The 25,793-nt window shown below is 38.5% G+C and overlaps 1 protein-coding gene and 1 gene segment (V, D, J or C); both read left to right on the top strand.

Annotated features, from left to right (window-relative positions):
* The window catches only part of LOC141069521 (immunoglobulin lambda variable 5-39-like), a 173,324-nt gene extending 162,741 nt beyond the window's left edge, over positions 1-10,583 (top strand). Inside the window, 2 exon segments of the V gene segment in view lie at positions 8,729-8,765; positions 10,099-10,583. Of these exon segments, the coding sequence occupies positions 8,729-8,765; positions 10,099-10,415 (354 nt within the window).
* Positions 1-18,922, top strand: part of LOC141069520 (immunoglobulin lambda-1 light chain-like) — a 1,030,357-nt gene extending 1,011,435 nt beyond the window's left edge. For 2 of the 8 annotated variants that reach the window (XM_073559153.1, XM_073559154.1), the window contains exons 3-4: positions 16,859-16,894; positions 18,278-18,922. In XM_073559153.1, the coding sequence (XP_073415254.1) occupies positions 16,859-16,894; positions 18,278-18,597 (356 nt within the window). In that variant the 3' untranslated portion in view covers positions 18,598-18,922. Of the gene's footprint in view, positions 1-15,951; positions 15,985-16,513; positions 16,550-16,856; positions 16,895-18,277 lie in introns of all 8 variants that reach the window. The other 6 variants (XM_073559155.1, XM_073559157.1, XM_073559158.1 and 3 more) reach the window with 4 other exon arrangements.
* Positions 18,923-25,793: the final 6,871 nt, after the last annotated feature.

The following is a 25,793-nucleotide window of genomic DNA, read 5'->3' as shown; positions in this document are numbered from 1 at the left end:
TGGTTGCTTAACTATCCTTCTATGAATCATACATTATCAAACTATTTTATTAGTTCAGCTTACATATGATATGTGGCTTATTTAAAACTAGAAGAGTTGCCATTGGCTCTGTTTTTATTAAGAAAAAGTTGACCATATTGTAAAATTGCTATCACTAAATTTTATTAACTTTTTACTTACATTTTATTTTTCAAATGATATATCTTTTATATTTTTAGCAAGATATTATTTACCTCTATTATATATATAATATATATATGTGAGTCTATCTGCTAAAAAAGTGTATAAATCCGCAAAAATATTTCATTTAAATCTTAAAATGTATGCAACAAATTTACAGAAAAAATAGAGAGAGAGATCATCATATACATTATACATAAGCACATAGCAGAAATTAATTTATATATACATATATATTAATTATGGTCCATAGATATATACATAGATAGTTTGATAGATAGATAGTTATGATCTTAATATATATATGTATATATATATGCAATGTGCATGTAAAATATGCATAGCATAAGTGGTGTTGGGATGCTTGGTCCTCATTGTAAATTTTTCTCTTTTTTACCTAACAGCCGGTGAAGTGAAGGCTCCTTCTGTAATTATTTACAGACCTTCTGATGAGGAATTAAAAACAGATAAGGCCACTACAGTCTGTGTTATAAACAATTTCACGCCAAGCACTGTGTCGGTAGAGTGGACAGTGGATGGAACAAAGTGGACAAGTGACATATCTTCATCACCGACCAGCAAACAGGCTGATAACCTGTACATGAAGAGCAGTCTTCTCAGTATGACCACTTCAGAATACAACAAACATCAGAAGATCTCATGTAAAGTGACGCATCAAGGAAAGGATATTGTCGAAACCCTGGACAGATCTGCATGTTCTTAATATTTACTATATCTAAATCTTTGTGGCCCAAGTAGTAATGTCTTTGGGACCATAAACACAACTTTACAGAACAATATTATTCTTCTCTAACATTTCTTTTCCTAGGCTACTATTATACTTCGACATTTTCAGCAGTAACAGTTCTTTTACTTGCGTCTTTTCATTTCAAAATCTTTAAGAAAGTTATTATCACTTTTCTGTTTGAACCTTTAAATAAATTTATTTGAACTTCATTCAGTGTCTGTATTCATTTACATTGATGAATATTGTTGATCTATAGTTTAGTTGCTATATATTTGTACTTTATTAACTAAATTACCAATTTTGAATGTCCATCATACCATGTGGCATAATGCAGAAAATGTGTATAGTCATTAGTACACAGGCAAACATGCAATATCCAATAGACCAAATCTGGAAACTTAAAAATATTACTATATAAGTAGTTTATGGACATATATATGGTATATTTTTATTATAGTGTATAATCAATATATAATGTTGGGATATTTAGATATCTACAGAAGCCCTTAAAGCAATACCAATCCTATCCAGGCATTGTCATTGTAGGTTTTCCTATTATAGATATACATTATGTTAGGGCTGGCGGAACGCACCAAATTATAAAATAATAGTAGGTGCATTCGCAGCCCGGGGTCCACCGTGCAGAGGTGGTACACGGCTGCTAAGTAATGGCGGAAGAATAGAGCAGCGTAAAAACAGTCACACGTGGGTTACGTCACCCAATGTGAACAGGTGCGAACTCTGTTAATGCACAGAGTCGCACAACCGCTGAACGTAAATGCCAGAGCCTGTTTAGCTCACAGAACCTGGCCAATAGAGCGCACAGCGTACGGCCACAGAACTCTACCCCAAGGACACCGGGTTAGAGTCCCTCTAGGCTCACTGAGCGCACGGCGTCGCTGCCGCGAGCACCGCTATAGACGCTGGCTATGAAGTGGAGCACGTGCACTGAGGCGTGCCGAGTCCCTGGTGAGGACTGATGCTTGACTCAACCTCTGTCCTACCTACACCTAAGCCTGGGCACTAGCAGGCTAGGCTGCACAACACATGCGAAACAAGGGTAGGGGTTTCTTAATGAGTCATTCACCAGAGACATTTATACGTGCATACATCACTCACTCCACATAGTCTGTAAATACAGTCTTATCCTAGTGCATGGCCGAGCGGCCATGCGAACCTTTTATAGCCGCGAGCGTCCGGGACCTTCCTGGCTTCTCGGATGGGCCAATCCGAGCAGGAGCAGGACCTGAGCATGTGACCTTCGATCTCCAATGGGAGATCACTCCACGGGCATGCTCAGTGGCCCAACATTGGGACTTAGTCCCTGGAGAATCTCGCTGCTGAGCAGCATGTATTGTCATAGCTGCGCCAGAGGGTGCAGCAGCAAGCAAAGCCACGGAGCTGGTCTGGGCAGAGCGCCTGGACCAAAGAGTTTGCTGAGCAATCTCCTCTGTGGCTGGAGAGGAATGGGAGACCACTGGAAGTAAAGCTCGGGATTCTCACTGTGCAGCGACAGAAATCTGACGCCTAACACATTATTCTTAGCTCTGACACACTTATATCGTCAATATTAATAATTAGGTCATCCTTTGGAGTAACCTTTAATACATACAGTTGGACTTAAAGGGAACCTGGCACCATGAATATGCAGTAAATCTACAGGCATTATGTTGTAGAGCAAGGGGAGCATAGTTTTCTGAGAAAAGAATCTGTATCACTTGTGCTTTAATCATTTTATCCTCTGCTCTTGCTGGGATATCCAGTCCAGTGGGTGGTCCTATCAGTAACTGACAGCTTTCAGAGTTCATACAGAGCAAGCTACCAATCACTGATAGGACCGCCCACTGTACTGGAAATTACAAAACAAAAACAGAACTTTAAATGAGTAAAACACAGGTTATACAGAAACTTTTCTCACAAAACCAAATAACAATCTACTCTGCTCACAATGCTCTATAACAAAGTACCTACTGATATGGCTGCATTTTCATTGTGACAGGTTCCCTTTAAAGATGGAAATACATGCTGCATTGTCCTTCCCATATCCAGGACACATAGCAGGTACTTTATATATATGGTAAGTAGTGTTTAAGGCCTGTTTCACACTTCCGTTTTTGACCATCAGTCAAAATCCGCCGTTTTTTAAAAAAAAACGGATCTGCCATTTTTTTGGCGGATCCGTTTTTTCCCCATTGAGTTGCATTACCGGCGGATCTTGACGGATGGCCATCCGTTGGATCCGTTTTTTTGTGGATCCGCCAAATTTTTTGCGTCCGCCAACATGCCTGGACGGACCATGCAACGTTTTTTTGCTGCAGGATCCGCATTTTACATTGCGCATGCCCGGAGGAAGGAAGTCAGCCAAAATTTAACCCTGAAATCCTTTCTGGCGGATGGAAAAAATTCTCTCTCTCTCCTCCCCAGGCTGCGGTTCCTTTAAAATTCTTCATTCAACGGATCCCTCAAAAAAAACGGTCCGGTGTCATCCGTTCACATCAGTTAACAACAGATCCGCTTTCCGCCATTTTGGCGGATTTTAGCTGACACAAAAAAACTGAAGTGTGAAACAGGCCTAAGGGAGAAACTTATCAGTATGACAAGATATAATTGACCATTTATGTATCTCCATTTTGATGGAGTCTAATTTCCTTACAAAATTTTGCAGCAAACATCAAATTGTGAACTGTTCCTGTTCCCAAGGGAGCATTAAAATTAACATAAGTGCTAAAAGTGCAAAAAAAAAAATCAGCAGAACTTTGATGTAGTGAGAGATGTGACTGTCATGAGCCCATACAAGGAGAAGTTCAGGAAATCGTTTGAGACTACTGCTATGGGGATGTATAACAATTCACTAAGGTTGAAAGATGGCTACGACCTAGGACTGGCGCACTAAGGGAAATGATCAGAGATTTGTATACATTGGTTTGTTACATATTGTGTTTAGTCATGTGCAAGACCTGTGTCTAGTAATTACTCTATGTAATGCTGTTTGTAATGTTTTGTTTGTAACGCTGCTGTGATAATTTCCCTCGGGATCAATAAAGTGTATTGTATCGTATCGTACAAATGATGTACAGTTCTTTAAAAATATTTTGATACTCTATAAGCAAGACTAAATATACTTTTCTAATAACTGGGTCTGACAAAACAGATAATCCCATAAACAATGTAAAGAAATAATAACAGTATAGTCAATGGATTCTGAAACGACTGTAAGTGTATTTCAGAAGAATTACATAAAAGCTTTTGTAGACCGGGAACAACAACACGAAAAATGCCTTGGATTCTAGTACATTAGTATACTGATACTTCAAGTGCTCTAAAAAGCATATATATATATATATATATATATATATATATATATATATATGTGTATATATATATATATATATATTAGGATAGATTTAATTCTTGTCCCCAATATCTTTTATTGTCTTTCTACAATGAAACAATGAAGCTGTTCCATTCCCTACAATGGTTATCCATCACATACTTTTCCAATGTTGTTTAAATAACTGCAGATAAGATGGATTTCAATGAGATTTCTTGGCTATTTTCACACATCAGTTTAGACTGATATCGGTGGAATTAGATATTAATTGTTCAGATATCTATATTATGTAAAAGGACTTTTAGGTCAGAGTTGTGCCAGTCATGAAATTCAGTGCTACTGGTCTACAGTAAAAGTATATAGACCAAAACAAAAAGAAGAACTAAAAATTAGCTTTTATTATGTACCTCTAAAAAAGCTCACTATGAAAAAAAAACACATTAGTGAGTGGATCAGACACAGGGGCTAAATATTAAAAAAACAGGTCAAAATATTGAATGATTTATGAAAAGAATCTAGGGGAACAGATAGCTAATACTCTGTTTCCCTACCTGGCCATGGAGGTTGGCACCCTAGGGGGAAGCAGACAGATTTCAATCAGATTTCTTGGTCATTTACACACATCAGTTTAGACTGATATCAGTGGAATTTGATATTAATTGGTCAGATATCTATATAATGTAAGAGAACTCTTAGGTCAGAGTTGTGCCAGTCATGAAATTCAGTGCATCTGGTCTCCAGTAAAAGTAGCAATCATCTCATACGGTGAACACATTGAAAACTTCAGATTTCATCTTGACTTCTTTTCTAACAGCCATTCTGTATGTGACTAGACTTTACAGTTTTTGTACAGGTCTGTAACACAGTGATTTATCTTTGGAGAAGGAACCCAACTTAATGTTCTCAGTAAGTACCATAACAACTCAGTTCCATAACTCGTTCTTTAGCTTCTTTTTAAGAAACAAAATGCTTAACTGTTTATGTTTTGTATAATACAAGTACATTCTTGACTTTTAGTATATTTCTTTACAGTCAGTATGTAGTACATGATCTTATGCTATCACATTCTACCATCTGCCACTGTATTTTATAATTATGTATATTTGGCATAGCTTTATTATATACATATTTATATACATATATATTAAAATGTATATATAATTTTTAATAATTTATAACCATTAGCTGTAAAATGATGACATTGCTGTACCTTGTTTTTAAGATTTAGTGTTTTACTATACATTGTGTGGTTTTGTTTTACAACTCATTTTCACTATGAGATGAACACTAATGGTTTCTTACTTAAATGTCGGTATTTTGCTGTGCAGTTGATCTCAGATTTAGTTATGTGTGAGAGTATACTAACTTGTGAGAAGTAACTTTAATATCGGTGCTATATTTCAATCATCCCCATATAATTAACAGATTTTAGTGAACACAGATCAACCATTACTGGTGTCCATCTGTTGCAAATTTTGATAATAAAAAAGTAATGAAATATATAGTAATATAGTACATTTTCATTTAGAGAGACAACGGCAGTGACACTATCCATAAAGTCTGTATCTGCATAACAGACCAGGGAAATGTGCTGCTGTCATTATCCTTTCATTATACATGTCATAACAAAAAGAAATCTTAGATATGACCAGTAATCAATTTAACATACAAAGAAAAACACATCAGATATGTTCAGAATTTACTAGTAAGTACATTATACACTGTTGTCAATGTAGCCAGCTTCAGCTGTCTATACATATCACTAGTCTCTGTATACCTACAGTACTTCATCTAAACATTAGTGTTACTGTGAGTTTCTGATAATATTCTTCAGTAATATACGTCGCACTTCTGCTCTCAGCCTTAACCTCTCCAGTTGCTGTGGAGTGAGTTGTAGACTTATAAGACAATATATTGTATACACTTTATGTTTCACAAAATTATAAATTAGTAATTTTGTTTTATAACTTTTTAATATTTATATCAACATCAACTGAGAATAAAAGTTATAAAGTTCAAGAAAATGTTGTACTTTATTTTCTAAAAGTAAAGTCTACTAACGCAGACTCTTTGTCCAACAGCTGGTGAAGTGAAGGCGCCCAGTGTATTTATCTATGGTCCCTCTGAAGAGGAGTTGAAGGCAGATAAGGCCACCATGGTCTGCGCCATCAGTGCATATACCCCCAGGACTCTGTCTGTGGAATGGACAGTGGATGGGACAAAGTGGACAAGCGGAGTACAGACCTCAACGGAAAGCAAACAGGCCGATAACCTGTACATGAAGAGCAGCTTCTTTAGCCTGCCCGCCTCCGAGTACAACAAACATGAGGAGTACGGCTGTAAAGTCACTCATCAGGGCAAAGAGATTGTCCAGACCTTGGAGAGGTCAAAGTGTTAACATTTATTGTTCTTAAACCGTGTTATATTTTCTTCTTTCTTACTCTCTTCTTTATTAGAATGAATCAAACAGAAGGAAACTAATCGCAATATATTAGTCACATGTTGTCTTTCTTATGTGTCATGTTGTTCTGTATTATCAAATAAAATAATTGTATCTCTATCAATTTGTTCTTGTTACTTGCAAATGAGATAAAAGGATGTAAATATTAAACACTATTACAAGAATCATTTTAATCCTCATAAGCCTAGCCAAAAAACACATGATACGTTATTCAGACATGAATTTTTTCACTTTATTCCTTTTGAATAGCAATTATATACATTTCAACATATCATCATATCATCAGCAAACCATTTACTGTACCCATTTATTATACCCACTTATGCATTATATGGATCATGGATCGCCTGTCCCTATAGGATACACACATATACATATATATATATATATATATATATATATATACAGGGGCAGACATATCATTGGTGCAACCTGTGAAGTCTATGGTAAGGGGACGCATTTCCACCTCCAAAGCAGGTGGAATTGTGTATTACGATGAGTTATTTGGCTGCAAAGGACCCATTTACTAGTTTTGCATATGGTCTCTCTACTGTCTGTGCCCGCCAGTGTATATATATATTTATATATATGTATATATACAGTATCTACTGTAAAAGTATAAATATTTCCTAATAGATAGATTTTTCATTTTACACTTGATTAAAACTCGTCCAGCAGCCACATCAGTAATTCCTAGCATCTGGACCAGAACAACGGGAGCTTCCTGGTACCTGACAGCATCCTGAAGAAGTTGGCAGAGCTCTGGCCTGACTGCCACAGAGGACCAATGTGACCACTGGATCAGAGTTCTGCAAGTTGTTTTTCTTAACTCTAATAGACATACAGGAAATAAATACAATAACCAAGCAATAAATCAAGTACATACTGTACATTATGTATCATTCTTATTTTGCTTTATTAAAAACACACAATGTAGTTTTCTCTCGATCCTATAATATTAGTCAGTTTTTCACAAGAGTTCAGCTCCATAGATAAGCCCAGAAATGGTAATTGTGGCTAAACACAAAATTGTGGCAATATACAGTCTTATATGGAATCTAAAAATAACCTAACCTTTTCTAGGGCTGCAATATTTTACACAATCCTACGTTACACCTTACTAAATAAAGAAATGCATGATCATTATTACATCACCTACAATATCACATCTCTCTATATGACAAGTAACAAGGCTTCAGTATTTTCAGCAAATAACTTGTAAATTCCTGATCTAAATTTTCTATCTAAATTTTTTGTGGATTGAAATTATCATACCAATTATTAATCTAGTATGAGGTGTGTATCAATAAGAGCCTGCCCATCTCCCACAACAAATGCCATCTTTAAAAATGGCACATGGTAGATGAGGGAAAACACAGTATATAATCACACGGAGGACGAAAGTACTCTGAGTGGGCCTTTACACATAATTTTTTTAGATAGATTTATAGTATTTCTCATTTACCTTTTATAATCTTCCTAAACCTAAAACGTTCTGATTAGTGATGAGCGAGTATACTCGTTACTCAGGTTTTCCTGAGCATGCTCGGGTGTCCTCCGAGTATTCGGATGTGCTCGGAGATTTAGTTTCTGTCGACATAGCTGCATGATTTGCAGCTGCTAGGCAGCCTGAATACATGTGGGGATTTCCTAACAAACAGGCATTCCTCACATGTATTCAGACTGTCTAGCAGCCGAAAATCATGCAGCTATGGCGACAGAAACTAAATCTCCGAGCACATCCAAATACTCGGAGATCACCCGAGCATGCTCGGGAAATCTCGAGTAACGAATATACTCTCTCATCACCAATCTTTACATGTCAGAGATCACTTATGTCACAGTTGAACCACACATGGAATAGAGCATTATTTGTCTATAATATAAGTAGCAATCATCTCACCATACACCATTCAATACCATCAAATTTCATCTTGACTTCACCCCTGTCAGCCATCCTCTATGTGACAATACGTTACAGTTTTTGTACAGGTCTGTAACACAGTGATGGATTTTTGGAGAAGGAACCCAACTTAATGTTCTCAGTAAGTACTATAATTACTCCCAATATTTGTCATTGTCCTTTACCTTCTTCTTTAGAAAAATAGTTAAATGTTAATATTTTATATAATAAAAATATCTTCTTAATTTTTAACATTCCTTTTGTAATAAGTATTTAGTAGATGATCTTGTACTATCAGTTCTACTATCTATCACTGTTTATCAAAAATATACATCTAGCATTGATCTTTTATTTTGACAAAGTAGAACTAGTTCTCACCATTAGCTTAAAAAGGGTAAAATCGCTCTACTTTACGTTTAAGATTTCATGTTGTTATTATAATAATATATAATAATATATACGGTATTTTATATAATATATATACTGCTCAAAAAATAAAGGGAACACTTCAATTTGCAACAGGCTGTTTGTGTTCCCTTTATTTCTTAGAGCAGTATATATAATAATGTATAATATATTATTTTATATTATATTAATAATAATATATACACATATATAGGTTATTTTATATTATATAATAATATAATTGTGTGATGTTGTCTTCCTACTGATTTTCACCATAAGATGAGCACTATTACTTCGTTATATACTAACATTTTGCTCTGCAGATAAATTGAAAGGTAATTACATTTTATGTAAAACAATTCTCTCATGTTAACAGTTAAGATTAATATTTGTGGCAGAAGTCTCCTATATTCTCATATGATGGACAGATTTCAGTGAATACAGGTCAAGCATTATTAGTGTACATGTGTTGTAAATGCTGAGAATAAAAATCTGATAAAATATATAGCACCTTTATATCCAGAGAGGCAATAGCATCTAATAACAGCTAGACAATAGACCATAGAAATGTTCTGCTGTCATCATCATGTAAATATATTTATCACAAAAAGTACAAATCTTAGATTCGACCTGCAATCTTTTTAACATAAAAAAGTAAAACTCATCAGATATGTTTATAATATATTAGTACTATTTAGAACTAGTTGCATATTCTGTACTGTTAGCATTTAATCAGCTTTCCATACAAATCACTATTCACTAGTCTCTGAATACCTACAGTACGTCCTAAACATATTGGTGAGAATACAAGTTACTGGGAGTTTCTGATAATATTCTTCAGTAATATACGTAGCACTTCTGCTCTCAGCCTTGATCTCTTCAGTTGCTGTGGAGTGAGTTTTACGACAATACATTTTATACAATTTATGTTTTACTATATCATAAATTAGCCATTTTGCTTCAACGTTTTAATATTCATATAAACATCAAGTGAGAAGAAAATTAATAAAGCATTGTAGTTCTTATTTCTAAAAAGTAAAGTCTACTAACGCAGACTCTTTGTCCAACAGCCGGTGAAGTGAAGGCGCCCAGTGTATTTATCTATGGTCCCTCTGAGGAAGAGTTGAAGAATGATAAGGCCACCATGGTCTGCGCCATCAGTGCATATACCCCCAGGACTCTGTCTGTGGAATGGACAGTGGATGGGACAAAGTGGACAAACGGAGTACAGACCTCAATGGAAAGCAAACAGGACGATAACCTGTACATGAAGAGCAGCTTCTTTAGCCTGCCCGCCTCCGAGTACAACAAACATGAGGAGTACGGCTGTAAAGTCATTCATCAGGGCAAAGAGATCATCCAGAAAATGGAGAGGTCAAAATGTTAACCTTCATTGTTCTTAAACTGTGTTATATTTTCTTCTTTCTTACTCTTCTTTAATAGAAAGTGTCAAACAAAAGAAAACTAATCACAATATATTTGTCACATGCTGTCTTTCTTATGTGTCATGCTATTCTGCTGTATTATCAAATAAAACTATTGTATCTTTATCAAATGGTCTTTCTTATCTGCAAATCGAAATAAAGGGGCATAAATATAGAGCACTAATTTACCAAAAAATAATCATACTCTCATAAATCTAGGCATAGACAAAAGATACATGATATTAAAGCTGATGTCTCTTTATTCCAATATATCATTCAGTTATACACTTATGCATCACATGCACCAAACTGGATCTCTGGTCTCTATGATATATACTGTAAATGTAGAAATATTTAAAATGCTAAATTGGGTGCAAAAAAACTCTCAGGCAAAACCAGACATCAAAGTATCCAAAAAAAAAGCAGCACTCCATAGTCCAATTTTCAAGGCTTGAAAAAGTTCCACACTTGGAATGGAACGTCTCCTTGCCACAATGACTCAATAAACCATTGCAAATTGGACTATGGTGTGCTGCCTTTACTATTTTTTAATAAATAGACAATTGATCAAAACTATTTCCAAGATTGAATAATTTTTCTCATTGCTAATAGATAAATATGTTTATAAGAAAAAAAAAAACTGTTTTCTATTAAGAACGAGATCAGTCAATTTCTCGCATGAGTTCAGATCCATTGATAAGCCAAGATATAGTAATGATGGTTAAACACATAATTGCAGCAAATACAACTTTATATTAAATACATTTATTATATAAATGGCAGCATGGCGGCCTTGCAGCACTGGGATCCTAGGTTAAAATCCCACCAAGGAAAACATCTGCAAAGATTTTACATATTTCTTCCCATGTTTACGTGGGTTTCCTCCAGGTATCCTGGTTTCATCCCACACTCCAAAGACCTACAGATAGGGAATTTATAGTGTGAGCCCCATTGGGGACATTGATGATGTCTATAAAGTGCTGTGTAAAATAATGACGCTAAATAGATGAGTAAAATATATAATAAAAATTGAACTTAAAGCACCACTTCAGCATTTTTTTTCAGCACTGGAGTGGCACTTTATATGTAAGCCACCTGCCCCAGGTTATATAATCTCCCTCCAACATCTTCATTGTTATTTGTTCTGCTTTGGTCCCACAAAGCCATCTTGTGTGCACAGCTTCTGACTGTCTGGAAGTCAGAAGTTACATCACAAGCTTTTAATACAAGTTTATGAAAGCCAGAACAAGGTCAGGATGAGGCTCTAATAAACTTTTATTGAAAAGTGACCTCCGCACCACTCCATGAAACACTGACATGTCACTTTTCGCCGGAGACCGACGGTAGTGACGGTGGAAAACAATGAAGGTGGCAGCAGGTGAGTATGAGATAAACTTTCCTGTGTGTGAAAATTATTATCGGGCCCAATTCTTATACATATCTATAGAGGGAATGGAGGAAACAGTTGCCTCAAAAAATACCAGCATTAAACATAACACATGGTTTTAGAGATAACCAGATGTGGCAAGGTTTCACTTTGCAAAATTGCCCAGATTTTAGATTGAAATTTGATTTGCAGCTAAGGTATTCTACTTGAATTGAATGTTGCCTCTTCTGCTCTGGGGCCTTTATAGGCCCTGGAGCATAATAAACATAAGTTGTTAAAAAAAGAAAACAAAAAACACTAATATTTATCTCACCATTCACGTGTCTCGGCATCCCTGCCTCAGGTGCCTGCTTTCCACTCATCCAGTCCAATTTTTTTCACCATACTCGCATTGGTGTCTTCTCTCTAGATCAGGACTTTCAGCCTCATCAAGGCCTCTGAGGTCATGGCCAGAAGTCCTGTTCTATAGTAATTACCCCAACGTGCAACGGTGAAAGAAAGAGGGCCGTGAGGACGAGGAGAATGGACTGAGTGCACCAGAGGCAACAAAGGTGCCAGTACAGGAGAGTGATGAGGTGAGTATTTTGTTTCAGGTTTTTGTTAACTTCTTGATGGCCGTCTAGAGTTCAACAAAATGGCTACCACAGTTGCATGCCAATTTGCTGAATTTATAGAGTGAATTGCAAAAAAATACATATTCGGGAGAACATGGATTGTTTTGGGAGATTCATGTAGAATTCAATTCCATTCAAATAAATTAGTCCTAGTCTAATGAATTGGTATTTTTCATATATTTTGGATGCAATTTTCACATTATAGCCATGGCTACTGTCAGATATATTTTTAGACCAATAGGTTCTTTGGCAGATGAGACAAATTCCAATCATTTTCAGTCATCAATTTACAATAATGTTGGTCTGATTGCATAGAATTGGCTAGAGTTATATAGCTTTACATGTAAGCAATCACTTATGTCAAAGTTGAACCTCACATGTTATAGAGTATTGTTCATCTACAATATAAGTAGCAATCATCTTATAGTATCCACCATTCAATACCATCAAATTTCATCTTGACTTCACCCCTATCAGACATTGTCTATGTGACAATACATTACAGTATTTGTACAGGTCTATAACACAGTGATGGATTTTTGGAGAAGGAACCCAACTGAATGTTCTCAGTAAGTACCATAATCGCTCATTCCCAATACTTGCCTTTGTTCTTTACTTTCTTTCTGTATCAGGAAAAAATAGTTATATGTTGATTTTGCTATGTTAAAAATATAATTTTAACTATGTTTCTTTATATTCAATATTTAGTTGTAGATGTCATATCCCTTCACTTTCTGCCATTACGGTGTTTTATCAAATATATCCACATACATAAATACATACAATACATATATATTATTGATCATGGCAAAGTAGAAAAACTCATCCATTGGTTAAAAAAAATAATAACTTTGCTGCACAGTTTGTATGATTTTGTGCCAATACTATACGTTATGCACTTTTACCTTACAATTCAATTACACAATGACAAAACAAATCACACAACTCAATTACACAATGTGATGAGCACTACAACTTTGCTAGCAATTTACCAATATTTTGGTGGAAAGTTGATCTAAAACATAATGATATGTGAAAGAATTCTATCCAGTGAATAGTAATTTTAAGATCTGCAATATATCCCCATTTATCCTCAGAAAACAAATAGATTTTAGTGACTCCTTGGTCATCCATTATTATTGTACAGAGAACTATTCTAAAAGTTTCACTTTCTAAAATGCTGAGAATAAAATTGTAATGAAACATATAGTATATTTTAGCTAGAAAAACAACATCGGTAATCCAGTAAACCTGTATATATATATATATATATATATATATATATATATAAAATTCTACATTTACTATACAGGCCAGTGAAATGTGCTACAGTCATTATAAGATAAATATACATAAGTGTCACAACAGGATCTAGCTGAGATTTGACCTGTAATGTTTATAGTATAATAAAGGAGAACTGATCAGACATTTTACTGAGTTAATAATAGTATTATTACTAACTGACTGTATATTGTACTGTTATTAATAAAGTCAGCTTCTAAACCTGCTGTACTTCATAAAACCATTGGTGAGCAGACAAATCACTGTGAGTTTAGAATAATATCTTCTCTTCACTAACTCAGACTCTTTTTTTCAACAGCCGGTGAAGTGAAGGCGCCCAGTGTATTTATCTATGGTCCCTCTGAAGAGGAGTTGAAGGCAGATAAGGCCACCATGGTCTGCGCCATCAGTGCATATACCCCCAGGACTCTGTCTGTGGAATGGACAGTGGATGGGACAAAGTGGACAAGCGGAGTACAGACCTCAACGGAAAGCAAACAGGCCGATAACCTGTACATGAAGCTTCTTTAGCCTGTCCACCTCCGAGTACAACAAACATGAGGAGTACGGCTGTAAAGTCACTCATCAGGGCAAAGAGATCGTCCAGACCTTGGAGAGGTCAGTGTTAATAACGCTCACTCTTCTTAAAGTTTGTTACATTTTTATCTTTCTTACTCTCTTCTTTAGTCACATGTTGACTTTCATATGTCATGCTATTCTGCTGTATTCTCAAATAAAATCTAATCACCAAATTGTGTTTGCTATTTGTAACTAAGATAAAGGGTTGAAAGAAGAAAACACTACCATTACCACATTCCAATCTACATAAACCTAATGCCAGTGAATTATATAACATCTAAAACGGGAGATATATATATATATATATGTAGGTATATATATAAATATATATATAAATACTCTCCATATAGATACACATATATACATATGTGTCTGTGTGTGTATAAAGTATATACATACTGTATATATTTACATAGAGGCAAATATACATATATATTTCTTTTAAAGGTACTGTATATGTACAGTATATTTATATATATAGTATATATATATTTATAGATTGCATATATATAAAGAGAGGCATATACATCTATAGATATATATAAAAATATATACACAATACACACAGTAAATATATACTGTTCAAAAAAATAAAGGGAACACTTAAGCAACACAATGTACTAGGATGTGTTCCCTTTAATTTTTTGAGCAGTATATTATATTTTAAAGGGCATCTGATATCAGCAAAAGTCATTCCTAATGTGAACTATCAAAAGGTTTGATGGCGGTCAGAATGAGTTGGTGAGGCATTTGTCATTTTAGAGTTAATGACTATTTTGTGCTTTTCTGCTAATCAAAGCGATTATTAGGCCTGGTTTACAAGGTGTACAAGGAACAGTCGCGTCCATTAAGCGGCCTCTGAGCAGCTACATGTAAGCCAATTGGTAGCTGTTTAATGGCGTGATAAGACAGACTGACCTCAATTCTGTGAGCACAGAATGATCATTAATACAGTTGCTCTGTGCTGATGGAATATCGTTGTTGGCAGCACATCTCCTGATGACATGGGACAATGTGCTGCCGATAACAATGATTTCTACGTTTACTTAAAAATTACCCCACCAGACAAATAAACATTTTCTCATTCATGTGGGTGTTTGCCCTCCTGTTTAAGCAGACTAATAGCCAGGAACATGTCTGTTCCCTGATCTTCTTCCATCTAATTGGGCCTTATGTACATAGACCACTGTATATAACATAACTTTTGGAGCAAATGCCTGAGATAGGAGATGTGAACCTGAATTATACAATGTTTATTAAATGAACACCCACTACCACTAATTATATCTTATATTGTAGTTACCAGAGAACATTATGAATCCATAGGGATATGACAGTGTTCACATTGAAGTCAATAAGCTGCATGAATAATCCTGGTTGTTCAGCGTAGAAGACTTTCTCTGTAGCTGTTGTCCACTTTGGCTAATTAAAGTCCTAAACGACGGATCCCCATCTAATAACATGGAATTCACTGACATGGAATTAAAAATGGATTTTCTAACAACTCAGTTATACTGGATATTCACATTTTATATCACTAAGCCACATAAGTCGGCTGTTCTTCACTCACCCAAAGTTTTCTACAGCATGTACACCATGTTGGAAGGTTATTGTATTGCTGTTAAGCACTGTGGGTTCTATTTGGAGAGGGAACACAACTCATTGTCCTCAGTAAGTACCATCATTTACCAAATAAATCTTATCATATTTCAACCTTATCTTACTTGTGATAATAGACAAACTAAATATTAAGGAAATCGATTTAGGACAAAATATGTTTTTGTGGACTTTTTGAATTAATATATCTTAGTTGGGTGACACTTAGCTGTATACGATTGTGGAAGTTTAATTCGCTGCCTGTGGTAATGGGTTTGGAGACTTTTAACCTACAAAGTATTGAAGTGAGTGGAGGTTGGATTCACACATCCAGTTTTTCTAACATTTGTTGATCCGGATTTTTTACGCCAAAGCCAGAAGTTCCCACAAAAGGATGGTATAAAGGAAATATTAATATATCAATTTTTTATATCCATAACTGTAGTTTGATAAAAACCGCATGTACGAATACATTCTGTGCTATGTATTAATATTGTTCCTAACTAAATGTGTGCAACTATTCTGAGTTTAAAAAGTCAGGTATATATGATGGATCTGGCCACAACAGAACTGTAGTTTTTGCACAGCTCTAAAACATTGTGGTTTATATTTGGAGATGGAAGCCAACTTATTGTTCCAAGTAAGTCCCATATCTACTCACTCACTCAAAGATGACTTATCTCATCTACCGTATATCATTTTGATTCACATATTTTGCTTTGATTTTTTTTATATGTATTTTACCCACATTTTATGTATTTATTCTTTTCATTTTAAGTTCACCACAATATTAAATATATTGAATAACATATCATCTACAGTTTTTTTTTGTTTCTAAATAATGTCTGCTGAGTTGTAATAGTTTGTTAAAAATCTAAAAGCAATATATTAGTTATAGATTTAGCCACAATAGTATTATAGTTTTTGTACAGCTATAAAACATTGTGGTGGATATTCGGAGAAGGAAGCCAACTTATCGTTCTATGTAAGTCCCATATCTACTCATTCCAGATGATATCTCATCTTTATCATTTTTATCTACATATTTTCTTTGACTTTTATGTTCAATTGCTCATATGTTAAGTTTCTCAGGATTTTATATATCTCAGTGTATGGTCAATAGTTTTTTAAAAAAAATATCTCTGCTGAGCAACATTGGTTTTTTTGATGACTTGGTACAAAGTACAAAAGTTACACTGCAATTTTAGAAGAAAGTGAATAACTGAGGTATAGTAGGTTAAATCAATACACATACAAGAAGAGATTTCACATAATTTTCTTTCATATGTATCTAATATATTATTGTATAAATCTTATGTTTTATATGATAAATCTTAAGTTTTTTATCTCTTCTTAAAGCCCTTTGGCCACCAGAGGTGAAAATAAGGTTACACAATCCGACCTGGGGTACTAAACCACCATTGATCAGCTGTTTATTTGCTCTACAGTGGACATTTAGTAGCCTATTTTGACAGGTCAAACCCACTTCAGATGCCTTTTACACGATCTGTAACAAGTCATTCAGTGTCCATAGGATGTCATTGTTCTCAATCAGGACAGTTCCACTGCCAATAATGATGATCTTTTGTGCATTCTTCCAGTTTAGACTGCAAGATTATCAGATAATCTTGAAGAGTAAATGGACCCTTTGAGTTTATCGAATTCCATAGTTGTCTTCCCTTTCCTATGCTCTAATGGTGATTATTATTATCTTAGTTAATCGATATTTGCTCAATCACAACAATGTTTTTTCCCGCTATGAATTACTTAAATAGCACAAACTGTATTGATGAGAAGCTGGAAGTCTCAGACCAATAGGTTGTGTCACAGATGTCTGTTACAGGTGTCCTCTCATAAATGGCACGCTTACACTGTCACAGTATAGAAAGTCAGACTGTGTTTAATGATTCAATTTTAATTAATTATTAGACATATTTAAAGAGCTAATGACAGGAATAGACAAAAGCCTTGGTTTTGACATACACTTAGCCCATAAAAGTTGGCAAGAATTTAAATATCATTTATCTATAAAAAATTGCACTTTTTCCCAACACTTGTGAGGTTTGAAAAGACATGAGTAAAAGTGGACAGGGTTTTTTCTAGAGCTTGAAAATACTGAACATTGTGGCACAAACCTACAAATGCTCTTAGCAGGCATAGATTTTATTTTCTGCTATTAGGACAGTTCGATATCTACGAAATCTACTAATAAATTTGGCATTATTTACTTCAACAGTCTTTTTTCAAACTGGTATATAAATTACAAGACTTAATAAATCTAGATCTAAATGTTGTAGAAATCTTCAAAAAGGCAACAGGTAAGGTTTGTGTTGTAGTTGTGACTATGTCTTTTATATATATCCAACAGCCGGTGAAGTGAAGACGCCCAGTGTATTTATCTATGGTCCCTCTGAGGAAGAGTTGAAGAACGATAAGGCCACCATGGTCTGCGCCATCAGAGCATATACCCCCAGGACTCTGTCTGTGGAATGGACAGTGGATGGGACAAAGTGGACAAGCGGAGTACAGACCTCAACGGAAAGCAAACAGGCCGATAACCTGTACATGAAGAGCAGCTTATTTAGCCTGTCCACCTCCGAGTACAACAAACATGAGGAGTACGGCTGTAAAGTCATTCATCAGAACAAAGAGATCATCCAGACCTTTAAGAGATCTGAATGCCATTAGTATATACCCTGCTCTGATAATACTTCATTGATATTGTTAGAATATAAGATAATGATTTTTAAGCATTTATTAATTTGGTCATAGTCTATGACCTGTCCACCAATTATCTTCTTTGATATAATGATGAACCGTAGTAAAAAAAAATGTTCCTAACTTTTAGTCTAAGTTGACTGAATAACTAATTTATGCCCTGTACTTCTTGTAGTATTGTACTCACTGCTTCTTCAGTCTTTCACTTAATGAAAGCTGTCAACAAGATGTAACTTGTGCTTGCTATATCTGTTATATCACTTTCAAATTAATAAAGCAATTATTTGTATCACTATGAAGTTGGCATTTTTTCTAAACGCTATACCTAGCAGGTCACAAATGCTGAGAATAAAATTGTAATTAGCTATATAATATATATTATGTAGAAAAGCATCAGTAACCCTGTATATATAAAATTCTATAATTGCAGTATATATACTGTATACTGAAACACACATACACAATATACAGTATATATGTATTATATGTATATTTATTTATATAGACATATGTTCTATGTATAGATACATAGCTAGCTATATAGTTATATATACACAGTATATACATATATTTACTAGAGTTGAGCGACTTTTGGCTTTTTAGGGTCGCGTTTCGTTTCGTGAAACCCGACTTTTCTAAAAGTCGGGTCGAGCAAGATCGTCCGATTATAGGGAAAAGTCGGGGTCGTCCCGAAACACGAAACCCAATGTAAGTCAATGGGGAATAAAAGTCGGCAGTGAGAGGAGGACAGGAAACACACCTACAGTGCCCATTTGAATGCCAAAAGCATCAATTCTTCTTACTTAAGCTTGTCAACCTTAATTAACTTCATAATACAAGTTACGCACTGAAAAATGGGGGTTATTTGGCTAAAGTTGTGGGGGGGGGAGGGCTGGCTGCAGGTTTTCATGTGCCCTGGGCGAAAGAGCGCCCCTTTAACACATACCACAACTCATCATGCTCCGATACGGCAGATAAATAGCGGTATAGTACAATGAAAAATACCTCACTTTTTACATCTCATGACGAGGCCCATCTATTTCTCCATACAGAATCATTGGTCCCATATAATGTTTGAAACAGTATATGATGAGCTCCACATAATGCTACAGTATATGTTGGTCCCCATGGATGAAGCTCCACTGTCTTATGGGCCCAAATAATGCTCCAAACATAATGGGCCCCATTTCTAATGCTCTAGTGTATAATGGGCCCTGTAAATGCTGCTCCAGTGTCTGATGTCCACCTTTGGAATGTTCCAGTGTATGGTGGGCCCCATCTATCATTCTCCAGAGTATAGTGCTCCCCAAAAATTGCTGTCCCAACATTGAAAACAATCAAATAAGTCTCCTCGCTAGGGAATCCCTGTACTTGTCTGGACAGGTGCTGTAGCTTGCTTAACAGCTCGTCAGCCGTTCTCACGCCCAGTATGGATTGCACGTGATTGCACAAAAGTTAGAAAGGGTACCGTATCCCTGGATAACATGTATGGATAGCGTACACATTCAAAATATATGTCTCAGGAGGCAGGCTCAGACGGTGTCAGGCCCAGTATGGATTGCACGTGATTGCACAAAGGTTAGAAAGGGTACCGTATCCCTGGATAACATGTATGGATAGCGTACACATTCAAAATATATGTCTCAGGAGGCAGGCTCAGACGGTGTCAGGCCCAGTATGGATTGCACGTGATTGCACAAAGGTTAGAAAGGGTACCGTATCCCTGGATAACATGTATGGATAGCGTACACATTCAAAATATATGTCTATACAGCATGAGGCAGGCTCAGACGGTGTTAGGCCCAGTATGGATTGCACGTGATTGCACAAAGGTTAGAAAGGGTACCGTATCCCCGGATAACATGTATGGATAGCGTACACATTCAAAATATATGTCTATACAGCATGAGACAGGCTCAGACGGTGTTAGGCCCAGTATGGATTGCACGTGATTGCACAAAGGTTAGAAAGGGTACCGTATCCCTGGATAACATGTATGGATAGCGTACACATTCAAAATATATGTCTATACAGCATGAGGCAGGCTCAGACGGTGTTAGGCCCAGTATGGATTGCACGTGATTGCACAAAGGTTAGAAAGGGTACCGTATCCCTGGATAACATGTATGGATAGTGTACACATTCAAAATATATGTCTATACAGCATGAGGCAGGCTCAGACGGTGTTAGGCCCAGTATGGATTGCACGTGATTGCACAAAGGTTAGAAAGGGTACCGTATCCCCGGATAACATGTATGGATAGCGTACACATTCAAAATATATGTCTATACAGCATGAGGCAGGCTCAGACGGTGTTAGGCCCAGTATGGATTGCACGTGATTGCACAAAGGTTAGAAAGGGTACCGTATCCCTGGATAACATGTATGGATAGCGTACACATTCAAAATATATGTCTATACAGCATGAGGCAGGCTCAGACGGTGTTAGGCCCAGTATGGATTGCACGTGATTGCACAAAGGTTAGAAAGGGTACCGTATCCATGGATAACATGTATGGATAGCGTACACATTCAAAATATATGTCTATACAGCATGAGGCAGGCTCAGACGGTGTTAGGCCCAGTATGGATTGCACGTGATTGCACAAAGGTTAGAAAGGGTACCGTATCCCCGGATAACATGTATGGATAGCGTACACATTCAAAATATATGTCTATACAGCATGAGGCAGGCTCAGACGGTGTTAGGCCCAGTATGGATTGCACGTGATTGCACAAAGGTTAGAAAGGGTACCGTATCCCTGGATAACATGTATGGATAGCGTACACATTCAAAATATATGTCTATACAGCATGAGGCAGGCTCAGACGGTGTTAGGCCCAGTATGGATTGCACGTGATTGCACAAAGGTTAGAAAGGGTACCGTATCCCCGGATAACATGTATGGATAGCGTACACATTCAAAATATATGTCTATACAGCATGAGGCAGGCTCAGACGGTGTTAGGCCCAGTATGGATTGCACGTGATTGCACAAAGGTTAGAAAGGGTACCGTATCCCTGGATAACATGTATGGATAGCGTACACATTCAAAATATATGTCTATACAGCATGAGGCAGGCTCAGACGGTGTTAGGCCCAGTATGGATTGCACGTGATTGCACAAAGGTTAGAAAGGGTATCGTATCCCCGGATAACATGTATGGATAGCGTACACATTCAAAATATATGTCTATACAGCATGAGGCAGGCTCAGACGGTGTTAGGCCCAGTATGGATTGCACGTGATTGCACAAAGGTTAGAAATGGTACCGTATCCCCGGATAACATGTATGGATAGCGTACACATTCAAAATATATGTCTATACAGCATGAGGCAGGCTCAGACGGTGTTAGGCCCAGTATGGATTGCACGTGATTGCACAAAGGTTAGAAAGGGTACCGTATCCCCGGATAACATGTATGGATAGCGTACACATTCAAAATATATGTCTCAGGAGGCAGGCTCAGACGGTGTCAGGCACAGTATGGATTTGACGGCCCAGATTACACAGCGGAGGAGCAGGGAGAGGTAAAGATTGCAAATGCTGGGGCCCTGCCCAAGCAAGGGGGGCCCACTCGTGGGCGTCGGTACTGGCACTGGGCCCCTCATAGTACAGCGGTGTGTCTGACGGCGGGTGTGCACCACCACCGTCAGAGACACTTGATTGCACTATGAGGGACCCTGTGCCAGTGCCCGCGCCCAAGAGTCGGCCTACCCACCTGTCCAGGGCAACGGCACTCGCACGGTGTCGTGCGGTAGGTGGTGACCCCGGCCATGGGGGGGGAGGCAGCACAGTTAGGGAGTTTTAGAAAGTGGCATATGTTGATGTTGGACATTCAGCTGATGCAAAAGGCGAAATAGGTGAAGTACCAGGAAGAGGTGGACCAAAGCAAGCCATTTTTCTGTCACCCTATGTGTCATCAGGGGAAGGTGGGACAAAATCCTTGGAAACCCATGCGTGGTTCATTTTAATGAAGGTTAGATCATCCACATTTTGGGTTGACAGACGGGTCCTTTTTTCTGTCAGGATTGATCCAGCTGCACTGAAGATTCTTTCCGATAGCACACTTGCAGCTGGGCAAGCGAGCTCCTGTAAGGCATATTGGGCCAATTCAGGCCAGGTGTCCAGTTTAGCGGCCCAATAGTCAAAGGGGAATGACCTGTGTGGGAGAACATCGATATGGGAGGAAAAGTAGTTTGTAACCATAGTTGACAACTGCTGTCTCCTGTCACTTTCCATCGATGCAGTATTACCAGTTGTGTGAGCGGTATTTGAAAAATCAGTCCACAACATTGTCATGAAACCCCTGTCTCCAACACCACTTCTGCTGTGTGCACCACGAACACCTCTGCCAAGCTGCCCCCGGCCCGTACGGCTCGTGTGAGAACCATCACCGCTGCTGTGTGCTGGGAATGCCTCAAGCAACCGATTTACCAGAGTTGCTTGTTTATTAGCCAATATTAGGTCAAGGTTCTCCTGTGGCATGATGTTTTGTAATTTGCCTTTATAGCGTGGATCCAGGATGCTGGCCAACCAGTAGTCATCATCGTTCATCATTTTGGCAATGCGGGGGTCCCTTTTTAGGATCCGCAAGGCATAATCTGACATGTGGGCCAATGTTCCCGGTGTCAATGATGCACTGCGAGTGCTGGGTAGAGGAGCACTTTCTGGCAAATCCACATCCCTCCAGTCACGCACAAACCCTGTACCAGACCTTGCCACGCCAACATTTTCACTTGCCCCACGAGATGCATCCTCCTCCCCTAAGTAATCATCCCCATCATCCTCCTCCTCCTACTCTTCTTCCTCCACCTCGTCCAGGAGAGGTCCCTGAGCAGACAATGGCTGAATGTCATCAAGGATTCCCTCCTCCTCTTCCTCCTCATCAACATTGGCTGCAGACGCCTGCTCCTTAAGGTGCGTCAAAGTTTGCATGAGCAGACGCATAAGTGGGATGCTCATGCTTAGGATGGCGTCGTCTGCGCTTACCAGCCGTGTGCATTCCTCAAAACACTGAAGGACTTTACAAAGGTCTTTCAGCTTCGACCACTGCACGCCTGTCAACTCCATGTCTGCTCTCAAAGTGCCTGGCCGTGTATCCTCCCACAAATGCATTATGGCCTGCCTCTGCTCGCACAGCCGCTCCACCATGTGCAGGGTGGAGTTCCACCTTGTTGCAATGTCGATAATGAGGCGGTGGTTGGGAAGGTGGAGCAATCGCTGCAGCTTCTGCATACGAACGGAGTGTACAGGCGACCGGCGGATGTGCACGCACAGTCTTCGCACCTTCTGGAGCAGGGCTGTTAACTCCGGATAATTTTTGAGGAAGCACTGCACCACCAGGTTCAAGGTGTGAGCCAAGCAAGGTATGTGGCTGAGTTTTGAAAGGGCTATGGCTGCCACAAAATTACAGCCATTATCACTAACTACCTTGCCTGCCTCAAGATGTACACTGCCCAGCCATGACTCAGTTTGTCGCTTCAAGTACTCGGCCAGCACCTCGGCGGTGTGTCTGTCGCCCAAACACATCATCTGCAACACAGCCTGCTGACGCTTTCCACTAGCTGCTCGATAGGGGGACACATCGTGTGCAACAGTGGCAGCTGCAGATGGAGTGCTCGTACGACTGCGCTCTGTGGACGAGCTTTCGCTTCTGGAGGAGGAGGAGGAGGGTCGAACGCCTACAGCCAACTGTTTCCTATACCGTGGGCTAGGCAGCACTGTCCCACCACCGCTGTCCCCTGTGGACCCTGCATCCACCACATAAACCCAGTGCGCAGTGATGGACACGTAACGGCCCTGGCCATGCCGACTGGACCATGCATCAGTTGTGAGGTGCACCTTTCCGCTCACTGACTGCTTGAGTGCATGGACAATGCGGTCTTTCACATGATGGTGGAGGGCTGGGATGGCTTTGCGAGAGAAGAAGTGGCGACTGGGTAGGTCATAGCGTGGTACTGCATAGGCCATGAGTTTGCGGAAAGCTGTGCTTTCCACCAACCGAAAGGGCATCATCTCAAACGAGATTAGTTTGGCAATGTGGGCGTTCAAACCCAGTGTACGCGGATGAGAGACTGAGTACTTTCTTGACCTACTCATAGTGTCTGGGAGGGTGAGCTGGACTTGAGAGCTGCATATGGTGGAAGTAGCGGTGGACAGGGCGGACTGAGAGAGGGTTGATGATGGTGATGGAGTTGGTGTTCTTTCTGATGGCCTAGAATCAGTCTTTCGTTGATATAACAGTGGGATTCCCTGACTGCTGTGGTCTTGCAACGACACCTCAACATTTGCTGCTGTGCTAACCGGTGGGCTTACAGTGGGGGAAACAATGTAGCGTTGCTGACTACCTTCGTTGTGATCAGTTGCACATGTGGCACTTGAGGTTTGGTGTTGTGTCCACGCTTGCAAGTGCATGCTGGTTAAATGTCTAAGCATGCAACTGGTATTCAAATTTTTCAGATTTTTCCCTCGGCTAAAGGTCTTTGCGCACTTCTTACAGATAACCTTGGCCTGATCATGAGGATTTTGTTCAAAAAAGTGCCACACTGCACTCTTCCTACTTTGGCAGACATTTTGCGGCCTAGCACGCTGTGATCTTTTGACCCTCTGGACAAGCTGTCCAGCAACTCTTTTGATGTTTGGAACCTGTCTTTGGAGTGCTCCGGGCCTGCCAGATAACAGCTGTTGCGATGTCGATGTCTGCTGTGGATGCTCCTCATCTGAGCTATTGGAAGCAGCACCCTCTTCCCCCAATGGATGCCAATCTGGGTCAACAACTGGGTCATCCATCACCTCCTCTTCTATGTCATGTGCACCTTTCTCTGTGTCACCGTGTATGGTGGTATAGTGTGCGGGAAGGGGCACCTGAGTCTCATCAGGGTCAAAATCTGGCTCTGTACACTGCGAGGACAATGTAGTGCTCTGAGTGAATGTACCAGCAGAATCATCCATCAGCGGCTGTGCATCAGTGCACTCCATGTCAGATTCATCTTGGCCTGGGTAATTCACCATTTCACTTGATAATCCAGGCATGGTATGTGAAAACAGCTCCATGGAGTAATCAGTAGTATGGCCTGCGTCATCCTTCAATCTTGGTTGGGGTGAAGGACACAAGGAAAGGTGTGGTTCATGAACATGAGCCTCCAATGACGACTCAGT

Source organism: Dendrobates tinctorius, unplaced genomic scaffold, assembly GCF_039654945.1.
Source record: "Dendrobates tinctorius isolate UK_male_01 unplaced genomic scaffold, ASM3965494v1 ptg000265l, whole genome shotgun sequence".
NCBI lineage: Eukaryota > Metazoa > Chordata > Amphibia > Anura > Dendrobatidae > Dendrobates > Dendrobates tinctorius.
The sequence above is the reverse complement of the archived record's forward strand: the minus strand, read 5'-3'. Positions and strand labels throughout refer to the sequence as shown.